At 39.8% G+C, this 23628-nt stretch overlaps 1 protein-coding gene across 4 annotated transcripts in view; it reads right to left on the bottom strand.

Annotated features, from left to right (window-relative positions):
• Tmem71 (transmembrane protein 71) overlaps positions 1 to 23349 on the bottom strand; it is a 39090-nt gene extending 15741 nt beyond the window's left edge. For 2 of the 4 annotated variants that reach the window (XR_015624399.1, XM_087559164.1), the window contains exons 1-7: positions 23065 to 23349; positions 21754 to 21878; positions 21569 to 21649; positions 20045 to 20105; positions 15665 to 15877; positions 9713 to 9861; positions 670 to 858 (exon numbers count right to left, since the gene is read on the bottom strand). Coding sequence is in view for 3 of the 4 variants with exons in the window: in XM_087559164.1 (XP_087415290.1) it covers positions 670 to 858; positions 9713 to 9861; positions 15665 to 15877; positions 20045 to 20105; positions 21569 to 21608 (652 nt within the window). In the remaining variant the exon portion in view is untranslated. 4 annotated transcript variants of the gene reach the window in all.
• Positions 23350 to 23628: the final 279 nt, after the last annotated feature.

Here is a 23628-nt window from a genome sequence, read left to right on the forward strand (position 1 = left end):
GCTAGTACATGTTTTCCTATGGTGACTCCTGGCGCTGTAGATTATAGGTGGGGCTCTGAAACGTGAAATCTGTGCAAGCTTATCAGAACGAGCTCAGCTCTCCAACTTGGATGTGAGACACGATGAAAATGTCTTTCATTAATCAGCTGCTGACAAACCAGAGTCTTCAGCACATTGGTGAGCTTCTTCCACTATTAATGCTAGGAAATAGGAATAACTCACTAGTATTTTCCTTCCTGAGGCATAGCACTAAAAATGTGTGGGGGGGGGGTTGTTTGTTATGTTTTGTTGCTTTTGTTGTTTGTTTTTGTCTTCTTTTTCTTCATTTTCCTCCTTTTAGAGTACATCAAGCACACAGCTAAAAATCAAGAAGTAAATGATAGAGACCTGTCATCCTTCCCCTCAGCTTTATCAAAACTAAATGCTAATCAGGCATCGAGGTTCTTGAAAAATAGAACACTATAAACTCAGGGCTGCTGAGGACTTCAAGACTATACTCAAAGGCAGTCACCTCCTCTGTATAATCTGGACACTAGCAGGAGCCCAGGTCCTCCCTTCCTCAAGCAGGTTGATACCAGTTCCTAAGTACACATTAGTCATTGCTACATCACTCTTAGGTGGCAAGAAGAGAGAATTGTTTGGGCGTGGCAAAGATTTAAAAGGACTCACTTGAATGCACCAACATGTTCTTTTCGAAATGTCCTGATGTTTTCATCTGAAGCTGAAGAGAGGAACTCTGGGAGCTTTCTCCGAGAGGCTGAAGCAGGAGGTGGCCAGTAGAAGAGGATTCTGATGTGTCTGTGATTGGCTTCTGAGACTCCCAGCCATCACTCAGAGAAGAACAGTCTAGATCACTTCCTGGAAAAGCAAAAGTTCAATATCTTTATCTCTCTCTCTCTCTCTCTCTCTCTCTCTCTCTCTGTGTGTGTGTGTGTGTGTGTGTGTGTGTGTGTGTGTCTTTTTCTGTTTCTTTCTGTGTGTGAGTCTGTGGACGGTTCTGTCTGTTCCTATCTATCTATCTATCTATCTATCTATCTATCTATCTATCTATCTATCTATCTATCTAATCTGTGTGTATATACATATATCCAATGATGCTGTTGTACTTTTTATTTCTGTCTCTATGATGAATCACCCTGAACAAAAGCAATTTGGCAGAAGGAAAATAGTGTTTATTTGGCTTAAAGTTCCAAGTTATAGTCCATCATTTTAAGTCAAGGCAATAACTCAAGCAGCTAGTCACAGTATATTCCCACTCAAGATTAGAGAGAAACAAGTGCTCCCAACTGAGCTTGCTTCTGCTCAGTCATCTTCTTTCATTCTGATGCTGCTCAGGGGCCCTAGGCCAAGCACTAATGCCTCCCATAGTGGACGGAATCAATTATCAAGCAAGATAATTGCACATAGACATGCCCCACCTGATCTGGGCAATGCCTCACTGAGATCCTCTCTCTTGAGTGGATCTAGGTTATGTCAAGTTGACAATAGAAACTAACCAGCAGAGCTGCCCTGGTACTGTTCCCAATAATCAGAACAATAGCAACATTGCCTATTGCACTAGTGGAGGGGGATAGTAGGAGCCTGCCTGGTAGTGTTTTAATCTGTCCTCATCCTTTGAGGTATAAAAGACATATATCTTCAGAACCAAATAAACAAAGATGAGAAGAATGAGAGTTTGGTAAAGGAATCCAACTATAGTGTAGTTACAATAAAGTGACCTAGTAGAGTTCAAGGAAAATATAGTTTTACAACAAGTTGGAGGAAAAGAAAACACAGAAAGCATTGACTTCCCATTGGAAGTGTAGGGGCTCCATTTACAGATGATGGACTGTTCCTTAGTAAGAATGTCTCCATGTACATATTCATGTGGAATTTCATCTGGATAAAACAATGTACAGTTTGACATATAGTAAAGTCCAGGTGATCCTTGAAGAAATCATGAAAGGTGCCTTAACATCATGTAGGCAAGGACATGGGTTATCGCATTTTCAATCTCCAAGTAATGTTAGAAGATAAATGGATTTATTTGAAGGATATGGGAGAGAATATGAGGCTTACATTTTTAGAACATCAAACTTTATAGCAGAGATTACTCCTACTTCTAATTTGCTCGTTCACTCATTTGGCATCTATTGAATGTTCCTGTTGAGAAGCAATAGTGGAGTAGACAAGTGTCACCTTTTGTTTTGTGAGGTTTATATTCAGGTAGGAGCAGAATATTAGAATATATTATGATAGGTGTCACTATAGAAACCTACTCTCTATAAACCGCATTGAAACACTGAATGAAATCTTGAATAGCAAATACTTGCTTGGTTTTATCATTCAAACAGAATGCTTGGTGCAAATAGTTTCTAATGCATTCCCTTATAATGGTTCATTACAAATACATTTTACTTACTCTGGAATTAGCCTACCAATGCTTCTGAATGACAGTCAGGTTTAATCTCAAATCCATGCAACACAAAGTTTGAAACATGCTATGACAACGCCTAGAATCAACAGGTGCCTTCAACATAAAGTCACCATGGGATGATTCTGGGTTGTTGACCTTTGTGCTGAATCTAAGGTTAGAAGATCCTAAACTGCTGGAAAGGATGAATGCAATAAGTAACAATGACTTTCAATTACATAGGAAGTACCACACTTTGACTAAACAGAACCCACTGATTTGGTTCATCTGGCTTGAATATCCTAGGATTTCTCAAGTCTCTGTCTTTGATGATATCCACCATCACCTTAGTTTCTCTACCTTGTCCTTAGGTGAGAATTTGAAACAATGAGGAACACAATGGTTTGGGGATGAAGACATTCACAAAGATCAGGCAGAAGTCCTGCATGGAATACAGGTATTTCCTGGGCTGACTTAAAAGATGGCACACATCCAACACACACTCTTTTAAAGCTGCATGCTTAATTAAACTCAAAAGAAAGGGTCATTCACAGCAGGCAAGCTGAGAGCACTCATAACCCTCAACAATAGCTGAGGCTGGCTGAATGGGGGGTGGGGGTGGAAAGTTGGGACTCACAAGTCATAATTAAAGGGCTGCAGTTCCGAGAGTTCTATAGAGAATGGGGAAGGACCCTTTATTCTTAAAGGGAACCGAAAATTAGAAGCAAGTCCCTGCAGAGATGCAATAGTCCATATTCCCTCATGAAGAGAGAGGCGGGGGAGGTTGGGAGGGGAGAGAGAGATTTGGTAGTCCAGGTCCAGTAGTCAGTGAATGGAAGGAAACTATCTCCTTAGTGTTTTAAAAGTGGATTTCAAGTTATAATTTGTACTAATCCAAAGAGTTAATATTTGTCCCATCAGTACTGGCCCTTGATACTGCCAGGAGCCAGTATAAAGGCTACATGCAACATCACTCAGTGCAAACTACATGATTTCCTTCAGAGAATGCCCAGATTGATGTTCACAACCCTATACCACAAAGCGCACAGAGATATCATCTCACATGGGAAAGGAAAACAAATATGGCTATGAAAGATGGAGAACCTCTGTAAAATATGCTCCAAAGATTCATGCAATCCCTGCTTGGATTTTAGCTTTAACAAGCTGGTCTGGCATTTGGAGGACTCATTATCTAATTAGAAATTTTTGTAAAAGGTGATGTTAATAATCAGAAACAAAGTATTTATCTTTATTCCATCATTTCGCACAAAGTAAGTTAGGACAATTTCCTCCTTTGAATTGGACATCTAGAGAATTCCATGGAAGAATTTTTGTTCTTTCCATAGATTCTTCTAGGCTCAAGACTTATCACATATTTTAAATCCCCCTGAATTCACTGTGGGGAAAAAATATAACTTTTGCCACCTACACCTTATACAGCTGACATGTATAGTGACAGGGTCTCCAGAAAGGGCACAACTGAAGTGCGGTGAGGAATAGCTAAGACCCTAAAGTTTTTTTTAGAGAGAACAAGAACTAAAAAAAGCAGAGAAAAAGAGAATGTGGTAGGGAATACTATTGTTTCCAGGCAGTGGGTACCTCAAGCAGAACAATAGGAAGATGGCCAGTCCTTGTAAACAATCAGAAAGGCTTCTTCCTCTGTTTCCACTGGTGTCAGGGGATGCCCAGAACATAAGGTGATTGAGGAAAGATGCCAGGTGGGCAGAAGTACTGAAGCAAGGCAGGCTACCATGACACCTCAGGGAAGCCCCCAGGCCAAAGGATCTCAGAAACTGCAGCAAAAATAGAATAGACAGGTACTTCATGGACACATAGCAAGAAGGTCTGTTTATCTGTTAAGTACATTTCTTATATACCTTGTATGGATTGTTCTGTTCAAGGAACTAGAGGAGCCAAGTCATATTACCGTGAAAGTCTGGAAAAGGACTTTGGAGTATCCCTTGAGGAATACAGGAAGACTTCACAGGAGAGGCAGGACTGGACCAGAAACCTGGAGGATCAGTATAAACTCTATCAGGAGACAGTAGGAAGATAATAGAGTAGGTGCACAGAGGGAAGGTCAGAGGAAAAGGGTGGGGGGGGGCAAAGGCCAGACATGAGTCTGAGAGATAATATGGTAGGCTCTCAGTGAGCAAGTTCTACAGGGCTGGATGGAAGAATGAACCTGGGGAAGTACCACAAGATGATTCTGACTGGACTGAGTCCAGGTTCAACGCTTCCTATCACACTCAGGATCTAAGATTACTCTGTGAGGAGTTTGGAGTCATTAATGAATATTCAGAATGAATGTAACATGATCCTTGTGACTAAAATACTCTAAGCAATGAGCCCTGGAAGCTCATGAGTCCTTACCGAAGAAAAGACAGCGATTCAGGAATACCAATAGACTCTTGGGGTCCTCCTATAACAATGTTTTAAATTAGGTGGTATTTAAATTGGGTAATATCACTCTGTCTGTGACACAACTTAGATACTGAGCCAGTGAGCTGAGGCTTTTGGAGAGGGGAGTCGCTGCCATACATACATATTTCTTTCTCCCATTCTCCCATAGCATCTGGACATCGCCAAAAAAGTCTAAGGAAGCATCATTGCTGGTTGCCATAGAAAAGGAAAGTGGTAGGTAACTAGTAAGGACCACACAGTAGAGCTTATTCTGGAGCATGCTCACCATAGCACTGCTCACAATAGTCAAAATGCAGATTTTAGAGGAGTCCATAGGTGAATATATAAGTAAAATGCAGTAAGTGTATGCAGTAGGGTGTATTCACCCTTAAATAAGGAAGACGGTCCTGCTGCTTGCAACAAACTGGAAGGACCCGCATGACCTTTGGCTAAGATAAATAAGTCAGTCCACTTCTGTAAGGATCTAGATAGATAAACTTAGAGAAGCAGACAATGCAATAGTGGTTACCAAGGCTTCAGTGATTAGGAGGTGATGAAGAACGTTCAGAGTATACCATTTCCGTTACAATAAATGGGTACATTTTAAGGGTATGTGTAGCACAGTCTAGTGCCTATAGTTAACAATATGATATTTGTTTTTAAAAGATAGATTATGTTACATGTTCTTAAAACACACCTACACCTACACACAAACACACTGTTTGGTATGTCCTTTATACTAATTATGGTGATAAGTAACAGGTGTTTGCATATCTCTAACTCATTAAGCTATGCACATTAAATGTGTACTTCTTTGTGTATCAATTATACCTCGGTAAAGCTGTTAAGAACACAGAGAAAACCAGATGACCATATTAATATGGAGGTGAGAATGTATCTAGGATATTCCCGGCTAATTGCACATTCCTAAAACACTATTCTATGATCCTAGGACACGAGGCAGGATCTGTGGCAACAGGAAAAATTTCCCTGTGCTGTTTCCCAGGACTATCTGCCCTAACTTAGAGAATTAGTGCTGGAAATTGAACAAAGGGCTCTTATCTGTCATCCTGGAAATCCTGCACAGAACTTTTAAATGATGGAGTTAAACCACAGAGAAACCATAAAACTTCTTAATACCCCAAATGACCAAGGAGACATGTTTCTAAACAGACATGTTTTGTATGGCTGATTTTCATCCTTTGATAAGTTTAATAATAAATGAATGACTCCTACCATGCTAAATATTTCAGCAAATAATTTTAGTTGTATTATACTTGAAAGCATGAAGGGCTAAGGGAAGATCCTGTTCCATTCAATTATCCTTGTGAGAATTCTCTATTCTCTTTCAGGGTTACTCACAGCTCTAGGAACACATTCCAAATTGCAGTTTGGCGGGGGCTGGGGAAGAGGTGGCCCTTAGGAACTGCAAAAAAATGCCAACAACTAAAAAATGAATTGCAACTAATGAGGAAAGGTGTCTCCTGCAGCTGGAGAAGAGGTTAGATGAGGACAAACCAAGTCGGCAAAATATCCTTTAGTCTGAAAAAAAAAAAATGAAGCATGAGAAAAATCAGGGGAAATAGTGTTTGATTACAGCCATTGCACAGAGAGAAAATAGCAAAACAATTTAATTTTGAATTCTTCTGGAGTCTTCTAACTAGGCCATATTTCCAGAGAAGAACAAATTGCTGATAAATCAAGAGGCCTTCGGTAAAACCGGAAAACTAGATGTCTGAGGAAATATGATTACAGCTAACAGCAGAAATGAGAACTTCCCAGCTCTTGTATGCACCCAGGTTGACTAATTACTGATTTTTTGGAATGGGTGGTTTAATTTATATTTAGAAGATATTTGACAACCATGAGAATTTTAATCAGATACCTCATGAATGTGCGGCATGAGTGTGGTCCAACTGCTTCCAAGTTGTTTGGGCATATTTGGAAGAACCAGCTATGGAAGGCAGATGCCTATTTCCAAATGTGTGAAAATGGTCTTTGTAAAAACCATTCCTTAGTGTTTTCAGTTTAAGTTTGAAATGTCTTCCATGAGCTCATGTGTTGGTCTTCAACTGGTTTTGGAAAGGTCATTGGAGTGGTTTGGAGGTAGACTGTTGCTGGAGGAAACAGGTCATCATCCAAGGAGGTGTCAGGGATTTATATCAACCTCCTACTTTCTCTCTATGTCTGGACTCATAGACACAATGTGACCAGCTGCTCCTCTCTCCTGCCATCAGATCTTCCCTGCAGTGCTGGACTGTATACCTTAAAACTGTGAGCCAAGTAAGCCCTTCCTCCTCTAAGTTGCTTTTGGTCTGGTATTCTGCCACCAAACAAGAAAAGTAACCAAGACACTAGTTATAGTTACCAGACACAATTTTCATGTTCTTGTCATCTTATAGAAATCAGCTTCTCTTCATCACTTACAATTTTTTTTCAAATTGCCTCTTTTAGGCCTTTATTTCAAAGAAAACTTTGTCTCATTTATAGTCACAAAGAGAAAGTAAATGCAAAAATTCATGTAAGACTTCTAAATATTGAGCATGTTCATTGGCAAAGTAGGGGCTGGAGAGATGGTTCACAGTACACAACCAGGTTTTAATACTAGCTCCAGTGTGCCATAGCTTTGGAGAGTACAACAATACATAATAAAAATATGAAAATAAATCTCTGTAGAGTGAATGTGTTGAATAGAACACCAATCCATTGATTCAACATTAGCACATTTAATGAACTACTGCATTTCATCTTCACAGCAACCCTACCTGCTATGTTCTTTGCCCTTATATTAATAAAAAATGGAAGATAAGAAAATTTAATTGATGTTCACAAGAACACTCAAATAGGAAAAGGCAGCTCCAGGACATGAATTCAGGGACATTTAGCCCAAAAGAAAGGCTCTTTTGGTCTTCTGATTTCCTAGGTTCCAGAGCTGGTATGGGCAAAATATTTCCCACAGTCTACCAAACAAAACACATCCATTTGTTAAACTTCTCCCACTTCCTCACAACCTCATTCACTCTCTCACAAAATTGTCAATTCTACATAAAAAACAAATTACCTTCCTTCTATTTGTTCCGTCCTTTCTTGGAATGCTTGATGCTTTTCTTTACTTCTGCGCTCATACCAGCTACTCTCTGGTGTAATCTTCCCTAGCATACTACTGGAAAGCTAACATTGAAAATCTAAATCTGATATGTCCTCATCCTGCTTCAGATGCTTCAAAATGCCCATGAATCACTAGATAAACTCTGTCTCCTCAAAAAAGCACAGAAGATTCTTCAGCCCTTCACCATCTGTTGTTTCTGGTCCAACCCCTATGTCAGCCTCCTGTCTGTGTCCTGCTTAGATTTCCTTATTTTTGGCAGGAACTAGAATGCATTTGGTTCCATTAATCATTTGTTCTTATTATGAGGACACTTCGTTTGACATTTTCTTCTTTTAAAATGAGTCTAGTGTTATATGCACCTACACACACACACACACACACACACACACACACACACACACACACACAAACACACACACACACAGAGAGAGAGAGAGAGAGAGAGAGAGAGAGAGAGAGAGAGTCTTTAAAATAAAGGAGTACATTCTTGTAGAGATCTCAACCTGAGACCACTCATTGGAATGACCCATTCTTACAAACAAAGATGTATCTGAATTATCAGAGTCAAATGCATGTAAGGGAGAGGGAAGAAAATGAACTTGAAGACAGGACCAGAGACATGGGATTTAGACAACAACAATTGTACAGGGAACCATGCTCAGATGGGGCTCATTTTGAGTTTAGCTGTTTGATGTCACATTTAACATTCTTTTTGTTCTGGACTCTTCATTCTCATTTTTTTTACTGGTTACTAAAAGTTTAAGCCAGGTCTAAGAAGCAGAAGAAAGCTAAATAAATTTATATGTGATAGGAAGGAATGACTAGCCATAATAAATATCTTGAAAAGTCTAGAATCCCAATAATTGTAAGGCAGCATAGAAAAGGCAGAAATGTCATTTAAGCTCCCATCCACCTAATGAGTCACTCATTTCTGATGTTATTATATCTGAAACCCTTCTGGCGTTATCTAGGGTGAGCTCATACCACCTTTCTGGTTTATGTATTAACTTTCTCTCCTCCATTCTCTCCATGTTCCTAACCCTGCTATGGCAGTTAAGGCATTATACTGTAGCTATTTGGAAACTTATTTCTCTTCCTATCTAAGAACTTTCCCATTAGGGTTGTGTCTTACTAAGCTCAGAAAAAGTGCTTAGCTCAGTTGTTTCCATAGAGCATGGATTCAAGGATTTGATGAATGGATAACAAAAGAATGGGCTTAGAGTTTCTATCATTACATTTATATACATACATTTGAATGCAGGAATGCATAAGCATATATCTATATTAGCTATGTTATTTCTATATGTATGTATCATCTATTTCAGCCGAACACAGATATGTATATGCATATGCATGCTTATATCTTGTTTTAAAACTAAAGCAATTGAGTCTTAATGAAGTTACTCCCAGAATGTCCAAACTGAGATTCAAATCCTGATTGCAGAACACAGTTTCTGATACACGTCTTATAAGTTTGCCCCCATTATTACTTCCCCACTTCTATTTCATCAAAAACCATATTGGAAATGGGCCAATAATTTTTGAGTATTATCAACATTCTGATAATGAGATATTTAAACTCTCATTTTTTTTTGGACAACATGAAGACCTTTGTGTTTCAGTAACAGGAAGTGCAGAAATATGTCAATGAAATTTTAATCCCTGGCTTCACCCTCTCCATCAAAATATTACTCATCTCTGAACTGTGGCTCATCTGAGGCCAGTACTATATGATTGCCATTCAGAAATGGCATCTCATCGTGGAATGAAGTAGCAAAGGTCACCGTTTTCATTGCAGTGGGACCTACCAAGGCTCCTGATTCCCTCCAGCCAGAGATCCTCACTTGGGAGTGAACCAACATCTCCAAAGATACTTGCATGCAGCCAAGACTTCGAGGCGCGGGGGTCCAAGAGTGAAGAAAGAGAACGGTGGGTTCTCCTTTTCTTTCTAAATATTCTGGGAAGGATGAAAGCAGCATGATGAGCAGCAAGTAGCAGTCACTTTGGGTTGGAAGAGGTCAAGTAGTAATGACTTGAGGCACACAGTAGGTACAACTCAAATTCATATATTCAAATAATTCTGATTTTTCTCACCAATGTATTTGAAAACTACATGATTTATTCTGCTGAATAGTTTTGTGTCAACTTGGCATAAGCTAGAATCATCAAAGAGGAAGGAAAGTCGACTGAGGAAATGTTCATAAACAAACCTGTAGGGCATTTTCTTAGTTAGTGATTGATATAGGAGGGCTAAGCCATTGTGGGTGATGCCATACCTGGGCTTGTTCTCCTGGGTTCTATAAGAAAGCAAGCTGAGAACGCCAGGAGGACCAAGCAAGTTAGTAGCGCTTCTCTGCAACTTCTCCTTTAGCTCCGGCTTCCACATCCCTGCTTTAGTATATGTTTGATGATGATCTATTATATGAAAATGTGAGTGAAGCAAGCCCCTTCATCCCCAGTTGCTTTCGGTCATGGTGTTTCATCACAATAGTTACCAGGTCATTTATTATTTTATTTTTTCTATCACTATACAAACTTCATGAAACTGTTAGCACATTGCAACATATAACTTGAAGAAACCTAAATTTGTACTCCTGGTCCATGGTTGCTCCACCTTTCTCTAGAATAAATGATTTCTGATCCCCTTTGATGTGAGAGTTATGTTTTTTTTTAATTTTGATAGCTCACGATAGTGAGCTAAAGACTAAACTATGTATAGATGGTGGCCATGGTCTATGTTTTAGGAAACTGACAAGGCACGGAAAATACTGGGGATTCCTTCATGCAACTCACTCTGTGCCAGGTAGCCTTCTCTGCCTTGATAAACCCACATGATTCCCAGAACAGCCAACAGCCCTATGAGGTAGGTATTACTATTACCCCATATTTGAGACTGGGCAAAGGAGACCCAGAGAGGTTGTATTATTTCCTAAGGTCATCCCACTGGAAAACAAGATAACTTGGAAGCAAATCCAGTCAGTCTGAGTCCACAGGCTGTGGTCCTGGCCACCATGTTGTATTTAAAATGTGAGCTCAGAAGAATTACTTAGGAAAGGCCCACAGAGAAATGGAAGGACAGGCTAATTGAAAATCGGTGAAGCTTCTGGGATAAGTGAGTCATAAACTGTATGAGATGATTGCTGAAAAAATAAGTATGTTTCATATTGGGTCATGGTAGAAAATAAAGCTGGGAAGATACAATGGGGCAGATAATAAAGAACCCTGTGTGTTTCTTTGGGAGACGTGGAGCTTAATGTTAGTGTAAAAGAAACCACAGGAGAGTGTGTTAGAGAAGGGAGGGGTAATGGCTTTTAGTTCCAAAGACTCTTAGCCACAGAAGAAGGCTCAAAGTGGTGGGACCAAGGGCGAGGAAGTATTGAAAGTTCATGATAAGGTCAGTTCTTGGGCACTTGTCTGTGATGTGCCAAGCCTTGTTACAAATACATTATGTTAGTGAGAAATGCTAATGGGCCAAATCAGAACCAAGTAACATGAAGAGGAAATGGATCGATTTTATCATGACAGCCTTTTACTGTCCTGTGGGGCATCTGCAATTGCTCTTAGAAGATGAATTTTGAAGCGGTGTTTTACCAGTGTAAAGGTAGATTAGAGAAAGCCTTTGGTTTCACTTATTTAATTTGCAGTGGTGTGTTTGTGTGTGTGCGTGTGCGTGTGTGTGTGCGTGTGAGTGTGTGTGTGTGTGTGTGTGTGTGCGCATGCGTGCTCGCGCACTCATGCGTGTGTGCATATGCGCATGTATATGTAAACTAAAGGTCAATCTTGAGTATCTTTCTCCACCATTTCCCATCTTAATATTTGAAATAAGGCCTCTATTGAACCTGGAGCTTTCTGATTTAACTAAATTAGTTGGCCAATGAGCTCCAGGATTGCACAGGCCTCTGCCCCCTCTGCCTGTCCAGTGCTTGGATTATAGATGCACAGTGCTGCAACTGGCTTCTGTGTGGATGCTAGGGATCTGAGTTCATGTCCTCATGCTTTAGCCCAAGGCATCTGACCTACTTGGCCACTTCACAGATCCTATGTTGAGGTATCCATTACTCTCATTTAGGATCATTTTAGCCTTCTTTCTTGCAGGAAGCCTCTTTCTTAAGCTATTTTCCCACCAGCTACTTGCATTCTCCTAGTTGTATCAGGGTTTCTCAGAGTCCTTTGCCTTTACCCTTCTCCATGAAATTCCATTTCTTACTTTGATAGCAGACATGTTATGTCTTACAATTCACCCTCACATTTCTTTTTTTTTTTTCAGTTTATGGTATCTTTTTTTTTTATTAACTTGAGTATTTCTTATATACATTTCGAGTGTTATTCCCTTTCCCGGTTTCCGGGCAAACATCCCCCTCCCCCCTCCCCTTCCTTATGGGTGCTCCCCTCCCAACCCTCCCCCCATTGCCGCCCTCCCCCCATAGACTAGTTCACTGGGGGTTCAGTCTTAGCAGGACCCAGGGCTTCCCCTTCCACTGGTGCTCTTACTAGGATATTCATTGCTACCTATGGGGTCAGAGTCCAGGGTCAGTCCATGTATAGTCTTTAGGTAGTGGCTTAGTCCCTGGAAGCTCTGGTTGCTTGGCATTGTTGTACATATGGGGTCTCGAGCCCCTTCAAGCTCTTCCAGTTCTTTCTCTGATTCCTTCAACGGGGGTCCTATTCTCAGTTCAGTGGTTTGCTGCTGGCATTCGCCTCTGTATTTGCTGTATTCTGGCTGTGTCTCTCAGGAGAGATCTACATCCGGCTCCTGTCGGTCTGCACTTCTTTGCTTCATCCATCTTGTCTAATTGGGTGGCTGTATATGTATGGGCCACATGTGGGGCAGGCTCTGAATGGGTGTTCCTTCAGTCTCTGTTTTAATCTTTGCCTCTCCCTTCCCTGCCAAGGGTATTCTTTTTCCTCATTTAAAGAAGGAGTGAAGCATTCACATTTTGATCATCCGTCTTGAGTTTTGTTTGTTCTAGGGATCTAGGGTAATTCAAGCATTTGGGCTAATAGCCACTTATCAATGAGTGCATACCATGTATGTCTTTCTGTGATTGGGTTAGCTCACTCAGGATGATATTTTCCAGTTCCAACCATTTGCCTACGAATTTCATAAACTCGTTGTTTTTGAAAGCTGAGTAATATTCCATTGTGTAGATGTACCACATTTTCTGTATCCATTCCTCTGTTGAAGGGCATCTGGGTTCTTTCCATTTTCTGGCTATTATAAATAAGGCTGCGATGAACATAGCGGAGCACGTGTCTCTTTTATATGTTGAGGCATCTTTTGGGTATATGCCTAAGAGAGGTATAGCTGGATCCTCAGGCAGTTCAATGTCCAATTTTCTGAGGAACCTCCAGACTGATTTCCAGAATGGTTTTACCAGTCTGCAATCCCACCAACAATGGAGGAGTGTTCCTCTTTCTCCACATCCTCACCAGCATCTGCTGTCACCTGAGTTTTGATCTTAGCCATTCTCACTGGTGTGAGGTGAAATCTCAGGGTTGTTTTGATTTGCATTTCCCTTATGACTAAAGATGTTGAACATTTCTTTAGGGGTTTCTCAGCCATTCGGCATTCCTCTGCTGTGAATTCTTTGTTTAGCTCTGAACCCCATTTTTCAATAGGGTTATTTGTTTCCCTGCGGTCTAACTTCTTGAGTTCTTTGTATATTTTGGATATAAGGCCTCTATCTGTTGTAGGATTGGTAAAGATTTTTTCCCAATCTGTTGGTTGCCGTTTTGTCCTAACCACAGTATCCTTTGCCTTACAGAAGCTTTGCAGTTTTATGAGATCCCATTTGTCGATTCTTGATCTTAGAGCATAAGCCATTGGTGTTTTGTTCAGGAAATTTTTTCCAGTGCCCATGTGTTCGAGATGCTTCCCTAGTTTTTCTTCTATTAGTTTGAGTGTGTCTGGTTTGATGTGGAGGTCCTTGATCCACTTGGACTTAAGCTTTGTACAGGGTGATAAGCATGGATCGATCTGCATTCTTCTACATGTTGCCCTCCAGTTGAACCAGCACCATTTGCTGAAAATGCTATCTTTTTTCCATTGGGTGGTTTTGGCTCCTTTGTCAAAAATCAAGTGACCATAGGTGTGTGGGTTCATTTCTGGGTCTTCAATTCTATTCCATTGGTCTATCTGTCTGTCTCTGTACCAATACCATGCAGTTTTTATCACTATTGCTCTGTAATACTGCTTGAGTTCAGGGATAGTGATTCCCCCTGAAGTCCTTTTATTGTTGAGGATAGCTTTAGCTATCCTGGGTTTTTTGTTATTCCAGATGAATTTGCAAATTGTTCTGTCTAACTCTTTGAAGAATTGGATTGGTATTTTGATGGGGATTGCATTGAATCTGTAGATTGCTTTTGGTAAAATGGCCATTTTTACTATATTAATCCTGCCAATCCATGAGCATGGGAGATCTTTCCATCTTCTGAGGTCTTCTTCAATTTCTTTCCTCAGTGTCTTGAAGTTCTTATTGTACAAATCTTTTACTTGCTTGGTTAAAGTCACACCGAGGTACTTTATATTATTTGGGTCTATTATGAAGGGTGTCGTTTCCCTAATTTCTTTCTCGGCTTGTTTCTCTTTTGTATAGAGGAAGGCAACTGATTTATTTGAGTTAATTTTATACCCAGCCACTTTGCTGAAGTTGTTTATCAGCTTTAGTAGTTCTCTGGTGGAACTTTTGGGATCACTTAAATAAACTATCATATCATCTGCAAATAGTGATATTTTGACCTCTTCTTTTCCGATCTGTATCCCCTTGATCTCCTTTTGTTGTCTGATTGCTCTGGCTAGAACTTCAAGAACTATATTGAATAAGTAGGGAGAGAGTGGGCAGCCTTGTCTAGTCCCTGATTTTAGTGGGATTGCTTCAAGTTTCTCTCCATTTAGTTTAATGTTAGCAACTGGTTTGCTGTATATGGCTTTTACTAGGTTTAGGTATGGGCCTTGAATTCCTATTCTTTCCAGGACTTTTATCATGAAGGGGTGTTGAATTTTGTCAAATGCTTTCTCAGCATCTAATGAAATGATCATGTGGTTCTGTTCTTTCAGTTTGTTTATATAATGGATCACGTTGATGGTTTTCCGTATATTAAACCATCCTTGTATGCCTGGGATGAAGCCTACTTGATCATGGTGAATGATTGTTTTGATGTGCTCTTGAATTCGGTTTGCCAGAATTTTATTGAGTATTTTTGCGTCGATATTCATAAGGGAAATTGGTCTGAAGTTCTCTTTCTTTGTTGTGTCTTTGTGTGGTTTAGGTATAAGAGTAATTGTGGCTTCGTAGAAGGTATTCGGTAGTGATCCATCTGTTTCAATTTTGTGGAATAGTTTGGATAATATTGGTATGAGGTCTTCTATGAAGGTTTGATAGAATTCTGCACTAAACCCGTCTGGACCTGGGCTCTTTTTGTTTGGGAGACCTTTAATGACTGCTTCTATTTCCTTAGGAGTTATGGGGTTGTTTAACTGGTTTATCTGTTCCTGACTTAACTTCGATAAAGCTTATATTACCTGTACCCCACACAAACCTGGCATCGTTCTCTTTCCCTCCACTATCCTTCATACCAATTTCCACTCCAGCATGGGTATCACTGAGTTTTACTTTTATTTGTTTTTATGTTGATTTTAACTGGTTTCAGTTCTTTTATTACTATACTCTTGAGCAGCAGTGAGCTGCTTGTAAATGTGCAGATGAATGGACAGTGGGTAGAATGGTTTTGAGATGTCTTATACAATATCTTCTACTTACCTAACTAAGTTCTCCTTGTACATCACACTGGTGTGAGAGGGATTCAGTGTGATGTGGCCATCTGGGTCACAGAGGAAACTGTCCTCAGTCCAAATGTAGTAGCCATTGGTTAGGAGTCGAGGGCTTCTGCGGCAGATATAGTAGGAGCCTGTCAGGGGGTCTATGGAGCAGCATTCAAAAGAACGCTCTCCATCCAGGAAGTCACAAGTAAAGCTAAAGAGGAAAAAGAAAGTCCTTTAAGTCTCTACCGTGTATGTACAATCATACAAGACCCACATGACCATGTAGTCATTGTGAAAGAAATTACATTCTTTACATTCACGATACCAACTACTTCCACAACCCTTATCACTGGTTCTCTCAACCATCAGGGCTTAGGCATTGAATCACACAGCATTTGATTTTTTCCTATTTTGAACTTTGGTGGCAACATTCTGGACAATTAGCCTCTTCAACTTAAGATAGACCTATATTCTTAATATTAGTCTATCTTTTTAAAGATGGAAATATCATCAAACTTCCTTTCTGGATGTTGAAATTCACTGTTCTCTTCATTCAATACAGCCCATTTCATGTGCCAGAACACTGCCCTTGTGTCTGTAATAGAGAAATTATAATTTCCTTTCTTTCCAACCCCCTAGTTATGAAGCATTCAGCAGCTTCCATTTCTTAGCCACGTCTGTTCTTTTCTGTACTTTCCCCATTCATAAAATTCATCTCTTTATGGCAGAAGGTGACTTTGAACCATTTTCTGTTTTACTCTGACTCCCTTTCTTTGTTTTCTAAGGAAAGCAACCTTTTCTTTCTTGTGACAAGAAAGGGGCACTTCGGTGCATCCATCCCAAGGAGACTATGATGGTCACTTCCCTCCTTATAGAATTCCTTTCTTAAATGACAAAGCCTTTTTTGGTTATCTACCGCCATCACCAGCACACTGTCTTAGCACTAAACCAATTGTCAATTTCTAGTGTTTTCCCCATACGGTTAATCATACCATCTGTGCAAATGCCTGTGCAAATGCCTGTGTCAACTTCACATGGGAATGTCAGTATGAAGTAGACCAAGGAGAGGGGGGTGTGCATCTAACAAGAACTAAGTTTTTACTTTGGGTTTGAATCATAATTCTACAAAATGTTATTTATTCTTCCCACACACTAGTGTCCTGTAATCAAATTTTGTACATTGAAGGTTATTTAAGGCTTTAGAATTTCCTTAATGATGTCATTATTCTAAGGACAGTTCTTAACACTGATGTCTTTCATAGTCTAAAAACTCTAATGGAACACATTGGCTAGTATATATATATACTCATGGTTTGAACTCTGGGGAGAATTCACTGTCCTGGTTTGCTTTTTTGTTGCTGTCATAGGAACCTTCTGGCTAAAGTCATCTTTGGGGTAGAATAGTTCATGTCACCTTACAGGTTATAGTCCACCCATATATACAGATAAGGCAGGAACTCAGAAAGCAGAAATGTGAAGGGTTATGGCTTACTGGCTCACTTCCTTTAGTTTGCTGAGGTAATTTTCTCACACAGCCCAGGTCCACCTGTCTAGAGATGGCACAATTCACAGATATCTGGACCCTCCTGCATCAAGTAGCAATAAAGAAAATGCCTCATGGGCATGCCGATAAAATAATCTAACCAAGGCAATTCTTCAGCTGAGGTTTCTGCTTTCCAGGTGACTCTATGTTGTGACAAGTTAACAGCTGAAGCTAACTATGACACTAGCTATATCAATACAATGCTTCAGATGTCTTTATATATAATTTAATTAAAGTGCAAATGTAGGGAAAAGCTAATAAACTAGTAAGGAGACGGAAAGAAAGTAGAATGAGTGATGAGGAAAGACAGAAGGGTAGGAGAAGAACCGACAGAGACTGGTAAATGATGCTAAGGAGGGGGAGGGACATATAAAGAAACAAGAGGGTGGGAGAGAGGAGAGGGAGGAGAGACACTAAAATATACTTTGTTCAAAAAACGCAAGGTGATTTCTAATACTTATATGCTGATTTAAAATATTTCTAGACTGCTTTTACTGATGTTACCTAGTGCTTACTTTAAATCATTAATGAAAATACTGAATGGTACAGGTAGAGGGACCAGAGACTTTGGAAATGCTAGGAACAAATTCTCTGAAGAGAGGCCTGGACTGCTTCATTTCAGCATCATATTGCTCATCATTTCCTCTTTTGTAGATAAGGAAAGGAAAATACCAGTAAGATAATAATTGCCCTTGATGCTCTAAGTGACAGAGCTACACATTTCTATTTTGGGGAGGGGGTGTCTCCTACCCTATGCTTTTCTTTCCATACTATTTGCCTTCTCAAGAATCAGAATGGGGATTATCCATAGTGCACTAGGCACTTGGAACCACTAGAGTGCAGGAGCTGTATTTCTACCTATTCTCTGACGTTCAGTCTTTAGCAAATATTATCGACCTCAGTTTCTCTAACCCTGGTTATCTCTCCTTTCAAATGTCCTTAATATTTTCTCTCTCATTTTTTTTGTCTGGACATAAATTCAAAATATTCTTACAACATCAGTAGGTGAGAGAGAGAGAGAGAGAGAGAGAGAGAGAGAGAGAGAGAGAGAGAGAGAGAGAGTTTACTGAGCTATCAAATATTTTTAGTCATTAAAAAAAAAAACTACTTCTAGCTCTTGACTGTCACTTGAGTTACACTGGAGGAATTCCAGCAGCTGGCTATCTTTTAATTGGCCCTTTTCAATGGATTTGAGGAATCTTACCACACATACAACCAGCAAATTGCTCAACTATCCAAATACCAGTCCCTTCTTGTCTTGAGTGATGATTAACGAAGTCCTGGAAGAGTATAGCTTCCTGGTATTGGTGAAAAGACAAACCCCAGTACATCCTTATATCCCTTTAAAATTTTGTGTAGTTACTCACATGCTGATAGGTTCTAAACCATGTTTCATTCTGTCTATCTATATTTCCTGATGGCTTTACCACTTTTTTTAAAAAAAATACTTTATTTATTTAGTATATAGGAGTACATTGTAGCTGTCTTCAGATACGCCAGAATCTGTTATAGATGGTTGTGAGCCACCATGTGGTTGCTGGGAATTGAACTCAGGACCTCTGGAAGAGCAGTCAGTGCTCTTAACCACTGAGCCATCTCTCCAGCCCGGCTTTACCACTTTTTACAATTTAAAAACCTATGAACAATTGGAATATGTGCTTGTTATTAATAAAATACTAACTAATAGATACCACTTATTCCATTTGCGCCATGGATCTATTCCCAATGGTTTTTCCTACCCTTTGCAAATCTCTCTAAAAGGTAAGGATACTTATGATTCTCCTTATGTAGCAAAAAAAACAAAAGATGAACATTCAGAAAGACGAATTACTCAGCTATTGTACACAGCTAGTATCCGGGGGAGCTAGGATGCACCTCTGGTTAAACAGATCCAACACCAATTCATACTTCTGCTTCCATATTATCAGCTGACTCATGTGGTAGTGTTGGAAGGCCTGATGCCTACAAGAAGGGCAGGTTCTAATATTGTGCTAGATCCCTTTATCTTTCAAGTACATTTCAGAACATGGTGGGGAAACCTCAGCTAACTTCCATTAGAAAAATCACAGGAAGGAAAACAAAGATTCCATTGAAGGCTTGAACAAAATAGTGGAATTGACTAGTGTGAGCAGAACATGAAATGTGACCAGCTTGTGTACTCGTGAATACTGTGACTGTTGTGAAATGAGATGGGAAGTCATGGTGTGATGGTTTGAATGAGAGTGACCCTGTAGGCACATACATTTGAATGCTTGGTCCCCAGTTTGTGAAACTGTTTGGGAAGGATTGGGAGGTATAGGCTTATTGGGGGAAGTGTGCCACTGAGCTTTGCAGTTTAAAAAGTCCATGCCTGCCCCAGTTAGTTCTTTCTTTATCTGCCTTGTATTCTGGATTGTATATAAGCTCTCCAGCACTATACCTGCCTGCTTCTTGACATGCTTCCTCCATAATAGTCATGTGTTAACATCCTTCTACTATAGCAATTCTGTAGAATCTTATGCTTCCATAAATGATTTCTTCTAGAAGTTGTCTTGGTAACGGTGTGTTTTTTCACAGCAATAGAAAGCAACAAAGATACCAAGTTAACAAAACAACCCAACCATATCTAAGTATTTGATGTAGTTTGCCGTTCGATAGACATCTGGTATGTACTCACACTAAAAAGGAAAAAAGAATAACCCATTCTTAGAGCAGACGAGTTTTCAATAGTTAATGCAGGGGACCAAAAATTTATAGCCAGGATAAGCCTGGACCATATGTACTATAGTGCTTTTAAAGGAATACAAAGTAAGAAGGGCAGGAAATGAGTTTGACAGAGAAAAGTACCCAATATACCTTGGGAAAAGGCGTGTGGGGGACAACTTTCCAGAAGGTCCTCCTCCTGATCTGGAAGAATCTGCATAAGGAAATGAGAGAGAATTTTCAATATCTCTCCAGCATGTATGAACATGATTGCTGCATAGGTGACACGTGGGAAGTTATGCCTAGCGTACGCTCCAGCCTTAGTAGGAAGACAGCAATGTGGTAGAGTGGTGTGAACAACTAGTTTCAGGGAATCCACCAACTTGTCACCCATCCCCTGTGGGAAACAGAAACTAATCTAGGAGCGTCTATCTTCTGTCTTTCTCAGACTCCATAGTCCTTGGAGGCTCTTTTTAGTGCAGGGTGATAAATCATGACCACCACCTGGAGCTTGTGAATGGAAGAGAAAAGCATCTTGTGTGAAATTAAAGATTAAAAAAAGCAAGCAAAATCAGTCGCTCAGTATGTTGGTTATTATTGCGAACTCCATAATGTGAGGAATCCAATCGCTGTCAAGGGTTTTGTTATTAGTGTGCTGTAAGATGTTTCTACTATAGCAAACAAAAGGCATTGTGGCAGCAGGGTATGAAGTTTAGATTCTGTGTGTGCAAGTGTGCGTGTGTCTTCCTCTCTTGTTCTCTAGCTTGCTTGAGACAAGGACTCTCACTGAACCTGGATCTCATCCATTCCACTAGGATGTCTGTCCAGTACAAGGATTACAGATTCATGTCATCATACCCAGTCCTTTAAGTGGGCTGTGTGAGTCTGAAATCAGGTTCTCATGCTTGTATAATGAACACTTTACATGACAGTGCCTCTCTCCCCAGCCCTCGGGTTGATTTTATTGTTTTTAAATAGATGACTTCTAAAACTAGGAAGCTTGTCAAATCTTCATTAAAGAAGATTTAAGCCATAGGCATGACAATGTGCTTCACTTGGAAGAGAGTTACAGGTGATTAATAGTCTAAACTCTATCACAGAATTTTATAAAAGGCAATGATAGTATTGAGACTTCAAACCGTCTGGCTCAGAAAAACTTAATTCCCTTGCTGACAATCACTACTGAAAATAAATAAGGTAATTTAGACTTTCAGCTTGGGCTGTTATTTTATTAGTAAAAAAAAAAAAAGAAGTGGGTGTGTGAGAGAGGGTTACAAAGGGGGTTGAGAGAGAAAAATAAGAGGAAGGAAGAAACTCGAAACCACTACCGTTTGAACAACGCCCTTATTTTCTGCAAGTTGTAATCAATCTTTCAGCATTTTTTGTAGACAGTTTTACATCTTAATAGTAGCCAATAAATGGTCTCTTTTCACATTTATGCATAGGCATCTAAAAAAAATAGTGATTTTTTTTATCCTAAAAGGAAAAAAATGCCACATTTCTCTCAAGGAAAGAAATGAAGTCAAAATCATTGCCAAAGCACACGCTGGCATTTAAAAAAACACGAGCTACTGACAGATGGCTAATGGTCTGGGGATCAGCAAAATCAAAGCGAGGAAATTGCTAAGAGGACGTTAATCGTTCAAAGATAATTGCACAGAGCAGTTTCACATTTACTTGCTACTGGTGTCGACATCAGTTGCGGGACTCGGTACATCTTGAGAAGGCCGCTTGTTCAAACTTCACAGATTTTTTTTTCTGCAAAAGACGTTTAAAAAAAAAAGATGGACTATATATTAAAAATAGACAAATGATGCCAAAACAGATGGCGTCTACTAATTGCACTAGTCAGATTTGTTTACCGAAATAGTACAGAGATGTAGGATTAGAGAAGCAGTCCAGATTGTGGGACTTCGGTGAGGTTGCTGCCTACTTCAAAGACTTTGAATTCTATTTTTCATTGTCTCGTTCCTTAAGTTTGAGTGTTCTGTAAATAACAACACCGTTTCGAGAGAAAAAGCAATCCTTAGAAAGGTTGATTTGTCATCCAGATTAAATAGTTTTAGTTACTTAATTAAGAAATCTGAAAAAGAGACTGGTTCTAGAGTGTTTGAGACAAATTCACCTGTATTTAAAGGAGCCAGCAGGACATAGTTACATTATTGACTTGCAAAGTGCTTGGAGACTGGTGCCTGCCTCTTTTTACTTAACAACATGAACCATTGACAAGTGGCCATGGAGAAGGTCAGTGCTGTTTGTGGTGGCTATCAGTTTGAACATTCCTCAACAGCATAAGCTACACTGAGCTGCAAATAGCCCACTCTAACCCAGATACAAAGCTACATTCCTGAAAGCTTAGGATTTACCTTACAGTTTCAAAGTAAGTAAGCTTCAAAGTGTGTGGTTTGTGTAAAATTGATCAGTTACTTCTTATCACATAGTCCATCTCCATGTAGCTATTGAATTACATAAATTATGTGTGCACACATTACATATGTTTGTGTGTGTGTGTGTGTGTATAATACTATTCTAGTAGTTGTATAAGGTGACACTAGAGCCTTTTATGATCTAGTAGTTCTGTCCCTACTTTTTATAAACATGTCAACTAGTAATTGGTTGCAGTAGCATAATACATTAAATCAATCACATCAACCCTTAGACGGAAACTAGATTATTTTAATAATGTATGTATGAATCTTTCAAGGAATCATATACTCCAGCTTATAAGATCACTTTAAAGAACACAGGAGACATTTCTAGCATTCTTTGGAAGATTTCCAAATAAAAACACACATTAAAAATAAAAAGAAAGTAAGTCACTGGTTTGCAAAAGAAGATGGCATTGCATACAAGGGAGCATACTAACATGTCCCTTGTCACTTCAACATTGACCAATACAATAAGAATGTGTTCACTCCAAATGCCTATATGTTAGTTTTCCTTAGGCAGCAAGCTTAGTTTTAAGGCAAGACATTCTTCAGCAGAATGCAAGGTCTCACTGTTTGATCTTATGAAAGTGAGTAGCTGTGTACAGCGAGCATAGCACCAGTTAGTAAAGAATTAGTAACTGTGAAAACAACTTGCAATAACAGCTCAAGAACTTTCAAGACACAGACTCTGTCTACCAGTTCATCAAAGCAATGCGTCTGTTCTAAAATATAACTTGCTCATACATATTCCTCCACAGGGAGTCCCAAGGCTCTTCTTCCAACTGATAAATGACAGGCAGATTACTGAAATGCGAAACTTCCCTGTGGTTGGCAGTGCAGAGAGCTGGACCAAGCCGTTCTTCAGCTGAAAAAAATCCCATCAGAATGTCAACAGGTGAGAAGTTACTTCCCAGAGGGAATCCCGTCTTCCCTTCAGGTGGAAGCTGCGCATGCCCCTGCCATGAGTAGGCATCCACAGCGCAGTTTGGTCTTCAGCGGCCTCTCGATCTTTGAGTTGTTTCCCAGAATAGAATAGCTTGTCATTCTTGGGAGAGTTAGTCTCACGGCCCTTGTTTACTTTCAGTATCAGCCTTCTCCAACTAGAGACAAGACTGCAGAATGAGGTCATACTTCCTGTCATGATCGCATCAGTGGTGTTCACATAGTGAATATAACAGATCTCCTTGACCATCAGAAGGGAACAGGCAACCCAGAGTCAGGTCAGCTTGATACACTGTGATCCATGACGGATGCTTCTCGGAGCCTCTGTGTCTCCCCAAAACCTGTATGAAAGTGAGAAAGTTTAAA

Source organism: Rattus norvegicus, chromosome 7, assembly GCF_021556685.1.
Source record: "Rattus norvegicus strain SHRSP/BbbUtx chromosome 7, alternate assembly SHRSP_T2T, whole genome shotgun sequence".
NCBI lineage: Eukaryota > Metazoa > Chordata > Mammalia > Rodentia > Muridae > Rattus > Rattus norvegicus.